Below are 18,788 nucleotides of genomic sequence, written 5' to 3'. Positions count from 1 at the left end.
TGCTAGGTGCAGTGAGCACAGTGGCGTATAGCTTGCCACTACTTGGCGCTGGCTAGAACCAACACTCTGTCACCATTCGTATTATCAGAGGGAAGGGGTTTCAAATAAGTCAGTCACCAGACACATGCATCCGTCACCATTCACACATAGCAATCTTAGTCTACACTAGCGCATGGCCGAGCCGCCATGTGGGCTTTTTATAGCCATGCGCTTCCGGGACCTTCCAGTAGTTTGGGAAGGACCAATCAGATCCGACGCGGGACCTGAGCATGTGACCCCTGCTCTCCACTGAGAGGTCAACTTGCGAGCATGCCTAGTACCACGGCGAGAGGACTTAGCCTCTGGAGTGGTTTCCTGCAAGGCAGGTTGCGCTACCAATGCTGCACCAGAGGTGGCAGCAACATTCAAACTGACAGAGTGAGTCTGAGCAGCACGCCTGGATCGCCGTGATTGCTGAGCAGGTCCCAGAGCTGAATGGGAGACCGCCGGATGTACGGCTCTGGATTCCTGCTGTGCAGTGTCAGGAATCCGACGCCTAACACAGAGGAGCTGATGGAGCGAAACATCACTTCATGGGTGAAAGATCATCAGAAACGACTGCAAACAATACGGCGGTTGGTGGGTCAGCAGCTACAGGACAAAGAACATACGGGCCATAAACCGATTCAAGGGATACCGCTCCGGCGCTGGGACCGAGTATTAGTCAGAGAGAAACGCCCCAAGGGTAAACTAAGCGAGAGATGGGAAGTACAGCCTTACAAAGTCATTGAGCGAGTGTATGCTGACTGTCTGGTCTACAAGGTGCAGGTTGAGAATGGGGCGTCCGCCCCTAGAGAGCTCCACAGGAATATGCTACGGCAATGCCGGTCCGAGGCCCGTCCTGAACCAATGCCGCTTGAGGATGATGCTCCACCTCCTGAACCTGTCTTGCCTTCTGGTGAAATCAGTGATGAATGGTGGATCGGCCCTGACACCATGGGGGGCCCTCAGCCGGACAGATGGTAATCTTCTAGAGGTACCACTGCCGCCACGTGACGATGAGTCCAGACAGGAGCCTACTACAACTCCTGCAGCAACAGTGTTCTCTGTCTGTTTCTCCGCTTGTGTTTTCTCCCCTATAGGTGTTGTTCCGCATTGCAAGTGTCTCTATTCCACTACACCCTTGATGCTGTGATGGTCGAGGATGACCATCTTTAAGTAGGGAGGCATTTTGAGGGGGTGACATTGCTATGGACCGTAGAGACAAGCTGCCACTTTAAGAGACAGCACCCCCTTGGTTAGAGCAGTGGGACATTCTGCACTTCCCTGCTGTAAAGACTGTTTGGTTTAGTCTGCCAGACTAGAGGGGAGGGGCTGCTTTTCTGTGTTTAAGAGAGACCCGAGATTTCTGCAGGAAGGAGGTGTGCCTGCCTGGAGCTGTGAGGGAAAGAACGTTTAGCTCTTTTAAAGAACGTTTAGCTCTTAGTGTTAAGCTCTTCTGTGCACATGCTAGGGTTTAGGATGGGCTGCAATAGATAGCTCATGGCAGCCGTGTTGCCAGGTTAGCAACGGCCCGATAGGTTATAGTTAGTGTAGCATCAGGCTGAGTTCACACGTCGCCTTTTTTTTCTTCGGTTTTAAACGCGCGATTTTGCTGCGAAAACACGAAAAATAAGCATCCCATGCAATCCTATGGGATTCCGCAATTCTGTGCTAATGCTGCGTTTTTTCCCGCGGCGGAATCGCTTTGCGGTAAAAAACGCAGCATGCTCATTAATTTAGCGGAATCGCGGCGATCCCGCACCCATAGAATTGCATTGTTCCGCTTACTTCACACATGTGGCTGTGCCCACCATGCAAAACGTAAGTAGAACATTTGCGGATGGTACCCACGGTCCGGAGGAGAGGAGACTGTCCTCCGGGCTCTGGGTACCATATCCCTGTAAAAAATAGAATTAAAATAAAAAATATTGTTATTCTCACCTTCCGGCATCCCGTGCAGCCTTCCCGCCTCTCTCCACGCTCCCGGTCCCAGTAATCCTTTGCGAGAATGACCACGATGACTTTGAGATCTCGCGGGAGCGCGACGTCTCGCGGTCATTCACGATGACGTCGCGGGAGCGCGACGTCTCGCGGTCATTCGCGCAAAGGATTACTGGGACCGGGAGCGTGGAGAGCGGCGGGAATGCTGCGCGGGACCCCGGAAGGTGAGAATAACAATATTTTTTATTTTTTTTTACATTTTATTTTTTACTACTGAGGCTGCATAGGCAGCCTCAGTAGTAAAAAGTTGGTCACACTAGTCAAACACTATGTTTGACGAGTGTGACCAACCTGTCAATCAGTTCTCCAAGCGATGCTCCAGATCGCTTGGAAAACGCTAGCATTCTGCAAGCTAATTACGCTTGCAAATCGCTAGTTTTTACGTGGGAAAATCGCTGGAATTTAAAATGCGATTTTCCCGCGGAATGGAATTCCGGAATTCCCGCGGTAACTTCCGCGAGAGTTCCGCTACGTGTTCACATAGCCTGTACTGTGTTGTCTTGCCACTTAGATAAATACACTGAGCTGTGATAGTTGGTGCTCCGTGCTGTTTGACGGCCCAGCTAGAGAATACTATCCTTGTGAATTGTCTGTTTTCATTGCATACCCCTGTTTCTGCATTTTCCTATACACTGCATTCCTTGCCTGTAAATAAATTAATCCTTTGTTGCTTGCACCTCATCTTGTGTACCGTAGTCTCCCTGCATTGTGGTGGTCCCCCGGCCATCGCTTCAGCTATGTGCACACGTTGCGTATTTTATTGCAGAAATTTCTGCATCTCGTGGCAGGAAAATGCAGCATCAAAAACATTTTTGTTGCGTTTTCGCCTGCGTTTTTTTCAGTGCTTTCAATGGGTGAAAAAGGCAGGTAAAAACGCACAGAGAATCATAGAATCATAGAATCGTAGAGTTGGAAGGGACCTCCTGGGCCATCTGGTCCAACCCCCTGCTCAAAGCAGGATTCGCTAAATCATCCCAGTCAGATGTCTGTCCAGCCTCTGTTTGAAGACTTCCATTGAAGGAGAACTCACCACTTCTCGTGGCAGCCTGTTCCACTCATTGATCACTCTAACTGTCAAAAAGTTTTTTCTAATATCTAATCTGTGTCTCCTCCCATTCAGTTTCATCCCATTGCTTCTAGTCTTTCCTTGTGCAAATGAGAATAAAGTTGATCCTTCTACAATGTGACAGCCCTTTAGATATTTGTAGACAGCTATTAAGTCTCCTCTCAGTCTTCTCTTTTGCAAACTAAACATTCCCAAATCCTGCAACCTTTCCTCATAAGACAGGGTTTGCAGACCGGTCACCATTCTGGTCGCTCTTTTCTGAACTTGCTCCAGTTTGTTGATGTCTTTTTTAAAATGTGGTGCCCAAAACTGGACACAATATTCCAGATGAGGTCTGACCAAAGAGGAGTAGAGGGAAATAATGACTTCACGTGATCTAGACTGTATGCTTCTGTTAATACATCCTAGAATTGCATTTGCCTTTTTTGCTGCTGCATCACACTGTTGACTCATATTCAGTCTGTGATCTATTAGTATACCCAAGTCTTTTTCACATGTGCTGTCACTTAGCCCTATTCCTCCCATTCTATATATGCTTTTTCCATTTTTATTGCCCAGATGTAGTACTTTGCATTTCTCCCTGTTAAAAACCATTCTGTTTGTTGCTGCCCACTTCTCCAGTTTATTTAAATCTTTTTGAATCCTCTCTCTCTCTTCTCTAGTATTAGCTATCCCTCCTAGCTTTGTGTCATCAGCAAATTTAATCAGTTTACCCTCAATGCCTTCATCTAAATCGTTGATAAAGATGTTGAACAATACAGGGCCCAGGACAGAGCCCTGTGGTACCCCACTTGAGACATTCTTCCAACTGGATGTGCAGCCATTTACGACCACTCTTTGGGTCCGATCACTAAGCCAGTTATGAATCCACCTAACAGTTGCCTTGTCCATTCCATACTTAATCATTTTTTCAATAAGGATTGTATGAGAGACTTTGTCAAATGCTTTGCTGAAGTCAAGATATACTATATCTACAGCATTTCCTTGATCCACCCAATCAGTGATACCGTCATAGAAGGAAATTAAGTTAGTCTGACATGACTTATTAGTTACAAACCCATGCTGACTCTGTTTAATCACTTCATTCTTATCCAGGTATTGACATACATGTTGTTTAATAATTTGTTCAAAGATCTTTCCTGGTATAGAAGTCAGACTCACCGGCCTATAGTTACCTGGGTCCACCTTCTTCCCCTTTTTGAAGATAGGAACAACATTTGCTCTTCTCCAGTCTTCTGGCACTTCTCCTGTTCTCCAAGAATTTTCAAAGATTATAGAGAGGGGTTCAAAAATTTCTTCTGCTATCTCCTTCAGTACTCTGGGGTGTAATTCATCTGGACCTGGAGACTTGAATTCATTTAGGCTAGCTAAGTGTTTCCTCACTATCTTTCTGTTTATAGATATCCTGGATTCTTCTATTCCCTTAATAGGACAGTGAATAACAGTTGATGTTACATTTCCTTTCTGAGAGAAAACAGATGCAAAATAGGAATTTAAAAGTTCAGCCTTCTCAACATCCTGTCTTGCCATTGCATCATTTTCATCCTGTAAAAATCCTATAGCATCTTTGACTTTTCTTTTACTTTTGACATATCCCCAAAATCCTTTATTATTGCTTTTGACATCTCTTGCAAGCCTCAATTCATTTTCAGCTTTAGCTAATCTGATTTGTGCCCTGCAGGTTCTGCAGACAGCATTATATTCTTCTTTAGATATGCCTCCCTCTTTCCATTTTATAAACATTTTTTTCTTCCTTTTTAGCATGTGCTTAAGTTCTGTGTTCATCCATCCTGGTTTCCTTAACTGCTTCCTATTCTTCCCTCTTTTCGGAATTTGTAACAACTGTGCTTTGAGAATTTCATTTTTCAAGATTTCCCATCCTTCCTGGACATTTTTGTCTTTAAGGATATCCAGCCATTGGATCCCTCCAATTCTCTTTCTGAATCCCTTAAAATCTGCCTTTCTGAAATCTAACCTTGACGTCTGAGTCTTCACAGGTCTTCCGCCTCTAGTTATCCAAAATTCTAAAATAGCATGGTCGCTACCTCCTAGGGTCCCAGCCACTTTTACCTCCTCAACCATTTCCTCCCTGTTTATAAGGATTAGATCCAAGGTAGCAGTTCCCCTTGTTTTCTCCCTTACCTTTTGGAAGATAAAGTTGTCAGCAAGAGAGGATAAGAATTTCCTTGACCTGTTAGTTTTGCCTGAGAGAGATTCCCAACAAATGTCTGGATAGTTGAAATCTCCCATGACAACTATGTCATATTTTTTGGAGAACTTGGCCATTTGATGCATAAAGAGTTCATCCATAGCTTCAGCTTGCACAGGCGGCCTGTAGTAAATGCCTACAATGGTGTCCTTTCCATTGTTCTGTCCTTGTATTCTTACATGAGAAGTGACATGCTGCAGATTATTTTCTGCACCAAATCTGGAAGTAAAAAATACTCAAAGTGTGCATGACATGTCCGGTCTCTCATTCACTTTGCTGGCTTTATGTTTTGCATCAGGTTTTGTCACAAATCCATGCAGAAAAAACACGTCAAAAACACACCAAATCTGCAACGTGTGCAAACAGCCTTAGAGTTACCTTAAGGGCTTGCTCACACACTGTTTTTGCCACTTTTTCCATGCATTTTCCAAGAGTAGCAAACTCTGCACTTTAGGTTATGTGCAAACAGTGCGTTTTTTTATGCTTTACCGCTGCGTTTTTTCTGCTCGGAAATGGGCAAAAAATGCTGTGAAATCCTTATGCAAGCTAATTCAATGGCAATCGTGTTCTGTACATGATCAGTAAATTTCCATGCGTATTTGCAGTGCATTTTTTTTCTGCAGCAGGTCAATATTTTTTCTGCACCCATTAACTTCAATTGAGTCAGTCAAATCTGCAGCAAAAACGCAGGTATAAAAATGTTTGCGGATTTGCTGAGTTTTTGTTTTGCGTTTTACCGGTTTTCTATGATGTTTCACACGCTGTCATCTGTATGACAGCGTGGGAAACACCGGTGCAGTGGTTCTTATCAGCGGTAACTAGAGTTGAGCGACTTTGGTCGGATCGGGTTTCGTGAAACCCGACTGAAACAAAATTTGAGTCGGACGAAACTGGTCCGACTAGGGCAAAAAAAGTCAGAGTATCGTCCGAAACCCGACCCCAAAGCAAGTCAATGGGGAATAAAAGTCTGCATTGAGTGGATGAATGTCATCCGTACACAAGATGAGGCCCATATACTGTTCTTGTACAGTGGCTCTCATGTCTGTGTTCACCAGTGGATGGTTCTATGCATAATAAGGAATGACACTATGTAATAATGAACAGCACTATACATAATGAGAAAGAGCACTGGTGCTATGTTGTGGCACTTTAAGGGCTCTCTAAATGGCAACCACAAACTATTCTAGGAAATTCTTCACTACAAAAGTCATATAACGCTTCTTCCTTCTGAACCCTTCAGTGTGCCTAAATGTACTGTAAAACTACATATGGAGTACTGCCTCATTTGCGAAAAATTGTGTAGCACATTATGAGGTACAATTTCACCTACCACCCCTTTGAAAAATTAAAAATTTAAGGATAAAACATGAACTTAGTTTTAAAAATGTTTAAAAAGTATAAAATCCTGCAAAACCACGTGGTGTCAATATGCTCACTACACCTCTAGATGAATTACTGTAATTGAGGTATAATTTGAAAAATGGGTTTGCTTCTAGAGGGGTTCTACTCTTCTAGCACTTTATGAGGTCTATTATTATGATATGTCACCCACATGCCATTGGAACAAAATCTGCAGTCCAAAATGATGTTCCTTCCCTTGTGAGTTTTGCAGTGTACCCAAACAGTAGTCTCTGATATATATGGGATATTGGTGTAATCAGGAAATATTGTTTACAAATTGTGGGGTCCATTTTAAAAAATGTTAAATGTTAATGCAACATTTTAGTGGAAAAAACATAATTTTTCATTTTCACAGTCCAATGTTATAAAATTCTGCAAAGCCCCTGTGGGTTCAAGAAGCATAACACATCCCAAGATGAATTTCTTGAGGTGCCGTAGTTTCCAAAAAAGGGTGGTGGGGATATGCTGCTTCGGCACCTCTGTGCTCTGCTATTGTGACATGGTGAGAGAAAGCCACTGTTTGGGCGCACGGCAGGGCTCAGAAGGGAGGGAGCACCGTTTGCCTTTTTGAATGCAAAATTGTCTGGAATCAATAGCGGGCGCCATGTCGTGTTTGAAGACCCCCTGTTGTACCTAAACAGTGGAAACCAACAATTCTAACCCTAACACACCCCTAACCCCAACCTTAACCCTAACACACCCCTAACCTAAGGGTCTATCACAGTGATCAAAATGAACCAATAGGAAAAATCTATTGTTGCCGGGTACCGGCCAGCAGATCTCGGTGGGCTGATTTTCTTCCAGGAAGACGACATGGATGTTCGTGGGATGGAGCCGGAGGGTCCAGGGATAGCAGAGGTACTGGCGGGGCTCGGGGAACCCCATTTCTCTCTCCTCTAGTATGCTGGATCATATCAGAGGAGAGAGAAATGAATGGAGAACCGGACTTTTTTTCTTTTTGTGATTGGTGTTATTCGGTGAATTATGGCGATCATAAGACTGGGGACAGTAAAAAACCGACCCGAATCATGTTCTCCAGGGTCTCGGCTGCCCCCAGTAGCCGAGACCCTGGAGATTTTCGGATGCTGGGGGGCGCTATACACTTATTTCTCAGCACCATTAAAAGCAGCGCTGAGGAATAAGTACCCTTAACTGTTGTCATGATCCAGTCCAGAGTTTGTTTTCTGATGTCTTCTCTTTCAACTGGTCATGTGGGAGTTAATCCCCTCTGCCTCGTTCTGGAGCTGGCTGAGCTATTTCAGTCCTCTGCAGCCTGCGGGTCAGCGTCAGCTATACTGCAAGCTTCCAAGCTAATGCCTCTGACCTGTATTCCTTTAGTGTTCCTTCTGCCCCCTGATTACCTGGACTTGTGTATGACTCGGCTTGATCTCTGGACTCTGCTTCTGGTTTTTCCGTTTCTGATACCACGCTTTCCGACTGGCTTTTGACCCTCTGGATTGTACCCTGAAAACGTCTTACATTTCTGATACCACGTTCCTGGTAGGTCCTGACTTCTCGCTCGTCCCTGACTACGCACTTGCTGTTTCCCTTGGTACTTCTGCTCCTGACAGTTGCTGACTTCGGCTAGTCTGACCACTCTTTCGTTACCTGTGACACCTGTGCTGTTGCTCTGTGTTACTACACTGTGTGTGTGCAACCTCTTTCTCGTTCGCCTTATTGGGGGAACAGAAGACCTAGAAAGACCAGGCGTTGGGTAGGAACCAGACAGGACTTTTTCCTGTTGACGATCCACCCGAAATTGGAAAGAGTGTCCAGGACGATTGACAAACTTTGGTGAGCCTGTTGGAATGAGGGAGCCTTGATCAGAATATCGTCTAGGTACGGGAAAATAACGAGTCCTCTGACTCTCAACAAAGCCATCAACGCAGCCATGATCTTCGTGAAGACTCTGGGAGCGGTGGCAAGACCGAAGGGCAGTGCGACAAACTGGAAGTGGTGCTGTCGAATCGCAAAGCGCAGGAACTTCTGATGTCCGGAGAAAATTGGAACATGTAAATAGGCATCTTGGATGTCTATTGAGCACATGAATTCCTGCTCCTCCATGGAGGCGATGACCGAGCGAAGCGACTCCATGCGGAAGTGGCGAAGGCGGACCCTCTTGTTGAGCAGCTTGAGATCCAAGATGGGTCGAACTGCGCCGTCTTTTTTCGGCACTACAAACAGGTTCGAGTAGAACCCCGTGAAGCGCTCCGATTCGGGAATGGGCACAATCACCCCGGAACTGAGGAGAGCGGCGATAGCCGTAGAGAACCCCGGGATCAAGGCTGGAACCTTTGGAGGCCGGGATTCGAAGAAACGATCCCGTGGGAGAGAGACGAACTCTATCTTGTATCCTGAGGATACGACCTCCCTGACCCAGGCGTCCTCCACGGCGGCCAGCCAAACGTCCCTGAAGGAAAGAAGTCGACCTCCCAATTGGAAAGGCCCTTCGCGTGCCCGATGATAGTCATGCTGAAGTAGACCGTCCAGATCTAGATCTGGACGGTCTGCCCTGGGAGGAGTGGGGTCGCCAGGAAGGAGTGGGTCTGAAGGAAACTTTCTTTCTCTCCTGGCGAGCCTGCGGTCTCTGTTGGCTGGAGGAGTTGTCCGCCGTATTGAAACGGCGGAAAGTCCGAAAGGGTCGAAACTGACGCCTTAGTGGGGGTCTGCGAGGCTTGGACTGAGGGAGGAGTGAACTCGTGCCTCCAGTGGCGTCCTTAATAATCTGGTCCAATTGGGACCCAAAGAGGCGCACCCCCTGAAAAGGCAGGTTAGTGAGGGACTTTTTTGAAGACAAGTCCGCTTGCCATGCCTTTAGCCAAATTGTACGTCGAATTGCAACAACGTTGCTTGACGCCTGAACTGCACAGGATGCAGCATCCAAGGAAGCGGAGAGAAGATAGTCCCCAGCATGGGAGATCTGATTGGCGAGATCGGCCAAATGCTCCGGTTGTGCCTTATCTAAGATGCCCTGACGAAGGTCGTCTGCCCACGTGGCTATGGCCTTTGCAGCCCAGGATGAAGCAAAGATTGGACACACCGCCGCTGAAGCCGCTTCAAAGGCAGACTTCGCCAGGGATTCTATAATCCTGTCATTAGAATCCTTTAGGGACGCCACGCCTGAAAGCGGGAGAACCGTGTTATTGGATAGCCTGGACACGGGCGGATCGACCGAGGGAGAGGCCGACCAGTTGTCCGTGAGCTCCTTAGCAAATGGGTAGAGTATGCCGAGACGTTTTCCTCTTTGAAAGCGTCTGGTCGGATCCTCTCTTTCCTTGGTAAAAATTTTCCCAAACTCAGAATGGAAAGGAAAAACCCTGGAGGGAGTTTCTGCCCGTCTGAACGAAACCTCCTGATCTGAGGATTTCGCAGGGGAGTCAGCAATATCGAAGGTATGATGGATCGCAGCAATGAGGTCCTGCACTGTGACCTTCATGCTTGCATCCTGGTATGAATCCAGCTCTAAAATCCCCTCAGATGACCTGTCCGAAAGCGCTTCCCCTGACACGGGAGAGGAGGCCCGAGAGGGAGGCTGGTGAGAAGGGCTATGCGGTGAGATGGGACTAGGAGAGGATTCCGGCTGGGAATCTTGCCTGGGTCTTTTGCGACTACCGCTGGCTGATTCAGATGGAACAATTTGGGACCTGCTTGGCCCTGCTGAAGAGTCCAGGGGCAACTTATCAAGAACGGCCACCAGGGACTGAGACACCCTGGTGAGGTCTGCCACTGATTGAGATAGCGAGGAGGCCCAGCCAGGCATGGGGGGCTCACTCTCACCTGGGGCCGCAGATGGCTCCTGGACGGCGTCAGGCTGAATTGGATTGCTACAATCCAGGCAGAGCGGAGCGATTGCACGAAGAACATGCAAAGTACTTGACTAAAGTGCAGGGGGGGGCGGTAGAGCGGGTACGATCAGACTTAGAGTTAGACATAGTGAAAAATCCAGTGAGGAGCTGGTGCCCGGCTAACAGGCTGGGAAAATGGCGCCTTCCTGAGAAAAAGCGCTCGTTCAGGAGAGGAGGGAAGGGCGGAGCACCACGCAGGGTTAACAATTCACCGCCCTCTAGCCAGTAACAGGCTGGGCAGGTGAAGGACAGGCGGTGGGAGGGCCTGGGAAGAGCGGGAGAGAAGCCCGCTTAGAAGAAAGGGGTGGGGGCGTGGCCGCGACGCAGTGGTAGGCCCGAACTGAAGCCGGGGCCTAAATTAGTTGCGGCGGCCGCCTGTCAGCAGGGGGTCGGCGCGGAGGTCCGAAAAAGTGGGACGCCGCAGTCGCAAGCCGCTCCCAATGGGAAGAAACCCTGTGCTCCCTGTCCCCAGAAAGGGGGGAGGGAAGGGGGGGATGCCCAGCAACATTGAGCTGCCTATAGCCTTGTGGCGACTGCGAGCGACCGCAGCGCCTACAACCGGGGTTCCCCTGTGACCATTGAAGAGGCGACCGTCGGGAATGGGCAGCCAGGAAAATAAATAAATTAAAAAAAAAAAAAAATACTCACCCATCCACGATCCGTTACCTGTCTGAAGAAGTCTTGCGTCTCATCCAACCGACAGGCTCTGGTAGGCGAGTGGGAGGGAGACTGGCGACAAGGACCCCTGGAGTCGCTGGCACGTCTTGGTGTCGGCGTCCGTCTGGCTGGTCCTGCCGCGGAGAACTGCAAGGATACGGGGTGGCAGTACACGCCGTACTTGCAGACTCCATGTGGGAGTACAGATGTGACTTTTCACTCTGTATCCCTCCTAGAACCTGAAAAGGAACGACGCACGACAAGGTAGATATGGGTCTAATAAAAGACCCGTGTCCACCTCCTACTGACACTAAGCTAAACTGAGGAATTCTCTGCCGGTCGGTGGGGTGTACACTGCGGAGGAGGAGCTAACCTTTTTTTGTGCATAGTGTCAGCCTCCTAGTGGCAGCAGCATACACCCAAGGTCTCTGTGTCCCCCAATGAAGGCTCCGAGAAACAGATTTTACGGTAAGCAACCCAAAAATCCTGTTTTTCCCTCACCATCACCCCCTGGTGGAGGTTGCGCTGTACTGCACTGCAGCAGCATGTTACAACTGCCACCGTTAAAAGGCGTATCGGCGGTCGTTAAGGGGTTATAGGCGTTTGTGATTGTAACCTGTGCACCTATTATAGTTACTATAACTCATGAACGAGACATGTACCGCACATACAAATATCACACATTGATCTGTTATGGCTAAGAAGAAATGTACAAAACTAGACATGATGTTCTAACTGTAACATAATGATGAGACTGTATGAAGCCCACTGCCATGTCACAGCAAACTTCTCAGTGGGTCCCTGACCTAAAATATGCAGCACCATGTACAGTCCACTGCCGAAGCCACAGCGTATCAGCAGGGGCAGTGACCTAGTACCCTCACAGCAACCATGCTGCAAGGCAAAGCCCCCATGGCTCCAGACCACACCACCACACAGGCACAGCAGCAATGGCTACCACACAACACCAAGTGAAAAGAGCAAAAAAAATCTCACCTGTCACATGTTATCAGGCCAAAAAAATCATACATTGATCTATTGCCCTTAAACAAGGCTTTACAAAACTGAACATGAGCTTCTTAGTTTAACATTCTGACCTGTTATAGTTACTCCCTTGGTGATCACTAAAAAGCAGGTTTTGTAAATTTTAATGAAAAAGTGCTGCTATCTTTGAAGTTGTTTAACACTCTAACAAAAAAAAATGACTTTTCAAAAATTATGCTGAGGTAAAGTAAACTTGTGGTAAATGTTATTTATTAACTGTTTTGTGTGGTACATGAGTATCTGATTTAAAGGCCAAAAAAAATTCAAAGTTCGAAAATTGCAACTTTTTCAAAATTATCCATAAATTCAAAATATTTTCATAAATGCCCCATATTCACCACTAACATAAAGGACAGTGTGATAAAAAAAAACAGTCTCACAATTACTGGGATATGTGGATGCAATCCAGGGTTATTACAACATAAAGTCACAGGTCAGATTTGAAAAAAAAAAAATTGGCCTGCTCAGGAAGGGGAAAACAGACTCCAGAGGGAACGGGTTAAAGTGTTCTGTGACGTCCTCTCCTATTCTAATGACTTATGTTCTTATGTTCTCGATCATAAAAAAAAGATTTAATTTAATTGTATTCCATTGCTTAATATTTGAATAGATGTTTTTTGTTCTTGAAATTGTTCATATAGCGTATCATTATCATACTGATTGTCTCCTCTCATGTGTCTCATCAATATATCTAGTGACTCCATATACTTCTCATTCTCTGAGATCCCAGATGACATTTCTTCATCACAGTCAAAAGATCACTTCACTGCTGAAGAGGATGTCTTGCAGCTGTCTACAAGGTGACATATAGAGACTGTAGAGTTATTGGCTTTATCAAAATAGCAGCACCAACCCAGCATTTTTTTTGTTATTGCTGCACTGGGTTGGTGCGTCTAATCTAAGGCCTGTCTCACTCTCATACTTACCCCCAGCCATCTTCACTTTCTTTTGCTGCGTGTTCCTTCGGTCTCCAGCAGTTTGTGACCTGCCGTATCACTCCAGTGTTTGTTCTTGCTCTCCTAGACTTATATTGAGAGCTTGCGATATGACTTCTGACTTCAGAAGTTGTGGTCGCAAGATGACTGTCACGTGCCCCGTCCTGAGTGACATGGCCAGCAGGCCGGTAACTGATACAACGGACGCGGCACGTGTAATTGTCCTATGTGACGCGGCCCGCAGGCCGGTAACTAATACAATAAGACAAGGGAATAGGGAAAACCTTGGTAACAATAACAATGGTGGCCCTGCGATAGGGAACGGGGAAGTGGAGACCTCCTGCACTCCCCTGAGTCAGTGTCTCTACACTCCTAACGTCCTAACGTTCCCTAGGCCGGTTCCGCACCGGGCGCCGATCAGGAACCTAAAAACCCTGACTCGCCATGCACCTAAACCCTCACTAGGGAATTGGTCGGTGCGGAAACTAATCCCACCACTGCACTAAACACACATAAGGAAAAGTGACAAAACAGGGGAACACCACTTAGCTTTGCTCTGTTGCTTACGCTCCCAGCAACAGAGCCCACCACCTGCGTGCATCTTTTCCTCCACTGTGTCCAACATCTGAGTGCAGCTGTCCAGCAACGGAGTCCAGCACCTGAGTGCAGCTGTCCAGCAATGGAGTCCAGCACCTGAGTGCAGCTGTCCAGCAACGGGGTTCAGCACCCGAGTGCAGCTTCAGCCAAAGAGTCCAGCAACTGAGTGCAGCTCTACACCATAGCTGCCACTCCACCAAGCTTTGCAAGAATTCTTCACTGACACCATAGCTGCCACGCCACCATGCTTTCCACGAACTCCTCGCTGACAACATAGCTGCCACTCCAGGTCTCTGACTGAGTTGTCCTGGACTCTTCTCCGCACCATAGTGCAGCCTTGGAGCAAACAGAGTCCACACCTGCGTGCAGTTGTCCAGAAACAGAGTCCAGCAAATGAGTCCAGCTTTTCTGACAAAGAGTCCAACATTTTGAGTCCAGCTTTCCGCGACCGAGTCCAGCATCCTGAGTGCAGCTCTACACCATAGCTGCCACTCCACCAAGCAATGTCAGCCCTCCTTGCAGACACCATAGCTGACACTCCACCAATTTATGCCAGCCCTCCTAGCAGACACCATAGCTGCTACTTCAGCACTCTGACTGGGCTGCCCGTGACTCTCCTTCAGCTCTATTCTTTACCCAGGCTTGCTTGCAAATGAGGAACTATCACCAACAGTGATTAACACACCTGATATAGAGCAATCACACCTGTTACATAATAACGTGCACAAACTAAGGTAACCAGAGTGCAATGACCCTAATGGCCACCGGGGGGAAAATTACAACTGAAATCACCACAGTGCAATGACCCTAATGGCCACCGGGGGCAAAACCACACAGCCAAAGGAAAAAAAAAGGTTACTTTGTGCATTTAATCTGTCAGATCCAACCTGGATCGTGACAATGACACTGGGTGCCCCTGAGGGTTCAGTCGCCACAGAGGTATTGCACCTCCTCCTGAGGTGTAGTATCCCACTTCCCAGGTAAGATGGAACACCTGACCAGCCTCCAACACTCACATCCAGCACAGACACCTTAGAACTGCAGAGCACCCTTTATGGCAGTTGCTCTGGTTCATGAAGGTTGCTGGGTGGTGGGTGGAGCTTAGAGACACTAAGAGGGGAAAGCTGACAGGAAGTAAGATCAGATTGAGAAGGACGTTCAGAAAGGCAAGAAAGAGAAGCAGAGAGAGAGGAGAAAGAAGGAGTTCAGTTGTTCATAAGGAAGAGAGATTAGTGCAGAATGTAAGGAGAAGAGAACTAAAGCCCCCGTTACACACAGCGAGATCGCCCATGGCACTGTGGCTAACCTCCCTAGATGTGGACGGAAAAGAAAAATTGACAAGAGATTTCAACGCAAGATTGTGCGGATGTTGGATAAAGAACCTCGACTAACATCCAAACAAGTTCAAGCTGCCCTGCAGTCCAAGGGTACAACAGTGTCAACCCGTACTATCCGTTGGCGTCTGAATGAAAAGGGACTGTATGGTAGGAGACCCAGGAAGACCCCACTTCTTACCCCGAGACATAAAAAAGCCAGGCTGGAGTTTGCCAAAACTTACCTGAAAAAGCCTAAAACGTTTTGGAAGAATGTTCTCTGGTCAGATGAGACAAAAGTAGAGCTTTTTGGGCAAAGGCATCAACATAGAGTTTACAGGAGAAAAAAAGAGGTATGCAAAGAAAAGAACACGGTCCCTACAGTCAAACATGGCGGAGGTTCCCTGATGTTTTGGGGTTGCTTTGCTGCCTCTGGCACTGGACTGCTTGACCGTGTGCATGGCATAATGAAGTCTCAAGACTACCAACAAATTTTGCAGCATAATGTAGAGCCCAGAGTGAGAAAGCTGGGTCTCCCTCAGAGGTCATGGGTCTTCCAGCAGGACAATGACCCAAAACACACTTCAAAAAGCACTAGAAAATGGTTTGAGAGAAAGCACTGGAGACTTCTAAGGTGGCCAGCAGTGAGTCCAGACCTGAATCCCATAGAACACCTGTGGAGAGATCTAAAAATGGCAGTTTGGAGAAGGCACCCTTCAAATATCAGGGACCTGGAGCAGTTTGCCAAAGAAGAATGATCTAAAATTCCAGCAGAGCATTGTAAGAAACTCATTGATGGTTACCGGAAGCGGTTGGTCGCAGTTATTTTGGCTAAAGGTTGTGCAACCAAGTATTAGGCTGAGGGTGCCAATACTTTTGTCTGGCCCATTTTTGGAGTTTTTTGTGAAATGATCAATGTTTTGCTTTTTGCTTCATTCTCTTTTGTGTTTTTTCATTTAAGACAAATTAAATGAAGATAATAATGCCAAAGAATTTGTGATTGCAATCATTTTCAGGAAGAAACTGAGTATTATCTGACAGAATTGCAGGGGTGTCAATACTTTTGGTCACAACTGTATATACAGCAGCTTCTAATATATACAGCCCAGCAGCAGCCCCATATATATATATATATATATATATATATATATATATATATATATATACAGCCCAGCAACAGCCCCTCATATATATATATATATACAGCCCAGCAACAGCCCCTCATATATATACAGCCCAGCAGAAGCCTCTCATACATATACAGCTCAGCAAAAGCCTCTCATACATATACAGCTCAGCAAAAGCCTCTCATACATATACAGCTCAGCAGAAGCCTCTCATACATATGCAGCCCAGCAAAAGTCTCTCATACATATACAGCCCAGCAAAAGCCTCTCATACACATACAGCCCAGCAAAAGCCTCTCATACATATACAGCCCAGCAAAAGCCTCTCATACATATACAGCCCAGCAGAAGCCTTTGATATAGACAGCCCAAATTTCTACAATATACATACTGTACATATGTACATATTTTAATCTTTAATTCCCTTTCAGGACTTAAAGGGTTGACAAGGTCATTTTGATACTTTTAGATTGCTATCATGGACAATCATGAAGGAGATAGGCCCAGACATCGCACAAGAATTTGGGAGTCTGGGGATTCTAAAATATGTAAGGCAAAAGCAACAATTAAATCAACAGAAGAGATAGCGAAGACAAGAAAATTGGAAGAGTTCCTCACTGTTCATTCAAGGCAAGTGTCGGAAAGAAGTAATGACCTTGTAGAATCTGATCAACCTGACAATGCTTCAGTGTAAATGGTTGTTGATCCTGGCAAAGAAAAGGCTGAAGTTGTAACGTGTACAACTGAAGAACACAAAGAAAAGGAGACTGATAGTGGCACATCTGATGAAGAAGCTGAAGTTGAGGGCCCACCAGGGGGCGATGACATTGGACTTGGCCATCCATTATTTTGGAATAGATGCGAGATTACTGGCTGAAAAGGGGTGTATCAACAATCCAGCACTGTGATGAAAGTTTGTTCATTGCACACTTGGTCCAGCAACCTAGAAAGGACCGAAATATTCCAAGAATGTGCACACTTGGGCTTTGCCATCATCAAAATCATAATGGAGAAGTCATAACAAGGAATTGGTTATGCTTCTCTCCCTCTAAAGGATACATTTACTGCTTCACGTGCAGATTGATGTGCTTTATTACAGCATCTGAGTCTTCTCAGCTTTCGTCTAATGGATTCTGTGAATAGAAACATTAACAAGAACATATAAAAAGTCATGAGCAGTCAGCGGAACACCTGAACTCTACAATTACTTTCAATGTGAGGATAAAAGCGATTGGGTGAATTGATACAGAGCTAACATAACAGGTTGAGGCTCAGGAGCATTATTGGAGGTCAGTATTGAAACGAATAGTAAATGTTATTCAGTTTATTGCCGAGCGTGACTTAGAGGAGATAATGAATTGGTTGGATCACCTAGAAATGATAACTTTCTGGGCATTCTTGAACTCATTGCCCAGTACGACGACTTTCTTGCACAGCATATCAAAACTCAAGCCAATCGCAGCAAGGGTCATACAAACTACCTGTCATCTACAATTATGGAAGAAATTATCAATGTAATGGGCGAACAAGTCCTCAGAGAAATTATTTCTCGAGTTAACAAATCAAAATTCTACTCCATCTCTTTGGACTCCACACCCGATGCAGATCACGTTGACCAACTAACCCTTGTATTGACGTATATGGAGAAAGATGGCCCTGTGGAACGCTTTGTAGCATTTATGGCAAACAAAGACCATGGCGCTCAAGACATGTTCAATGCCTGTTTAGAATTTTTGAAGAGACATGACCTAGACCAGGGAAATTGCCGCTGTCAAAGTTATGACAATGCCTCTGCAATGAATGGCAAATACAGCGGCCTACAAGCCAAAGTGAGAGAGAAGAACAATCTTGCATCCTGGATTCCTTGTACGGCACACTCTTTAAATCTGGTTGCTAAAACTGCTGTAGAAAGCTGCTCGAGTGCTGTACATTTTTTTGACTTCCTTGAAAAGCTGTTCCTCTTCTTCACAGTTTCAACGCATCGGCATCAGCTCCTGACTGAGGCTTTGACAAATATTGACTCAGCCACAGCATTGACATTCAAACGTGTCACAACAACGCGTTGGTCCTGCAGAGCTGGCGCTACTAAGGCCCTTAAGCATGACTATCAGCAGATTACAGATGTACTTAAACAGATTGCTGATGACTTTGAAGAAAAAAAGCTGTGTACGGTGTGAAGCAGAAGGACTGTTAAGACAAATGAATCAGCTTGAAAGATGGATTTTTGGTTCTTACCGTAAAATCTCTTTCTTGGAGCCTTCATTGGGGGACACAGAATACCATGGGTGTATGCTGCTGCTGTTAGGAGGCTGACACTATGCAAAACCAAGAAAATTAGCTCCTCCCCGTCAGTATACACCCACCGACAGGCACCAAGCACCTCAGTTGGTGAAAAAGCAGTAGGAGAAGCAACGAGAAAAACTCGAACCATATGTACCAACCCAACAAGGGACTCTAAGACCCAACACGGTACAACTTAAACAGGGAGGGTGCTGTGTCCCCCAATGAAGGCTCCAAGAAAGAGATTTTACGGTAAGAACCAAAAATCCATCTTTCTTTATCGCCTTATTGG

General features: G+C 46.2%; 1 protein-coding gene across 8 annotated transcripts in view; it reads left to right on the top strand.

The window, feature by feature from the left end:
- Nucleotides 1-18,788, top strand: part of LPIN3 (lipin 3) — a 207,052-nt gene that overhangs the window by 127,266 nt on the left and 60,998 nt on the right. For all 8 annotated transcript variants that reach the window (XM_073555293.1, XM_073555290.1, XM_073555295.1 and 5 more), the window contains one exon: nucleotides 12,940-13,044. In XM_073555293.1, the coding sequence (XP_073411394.1) occupies nucleotides 12,940-13,044 (105 nt within the window). The remainder of the gene's footprint in view (nucleotides 1-12,939; nucleotides 13,045-18,788) is intronic.

This window comes from Dendrobates tinctorius, unplaced genomic scaffold (genome assembly GCF_039654945.1).
Source record: "Dendrobates tinctorius isolate UK_male_01 unplaced genomic scaffold, ASM3965494v1 ptg000223l, whole genome shotgun sequence".
Classification (NCBI taxonomy): Eukaryota; Metazoa; Chordata; class Amphibia; order Anura; family Dendrobatidae; genus Dendrobates; species Dendrobates tinctorius.
This window is presented reverse-complemented; position numbering and strand designations above follow the sequence as displayed.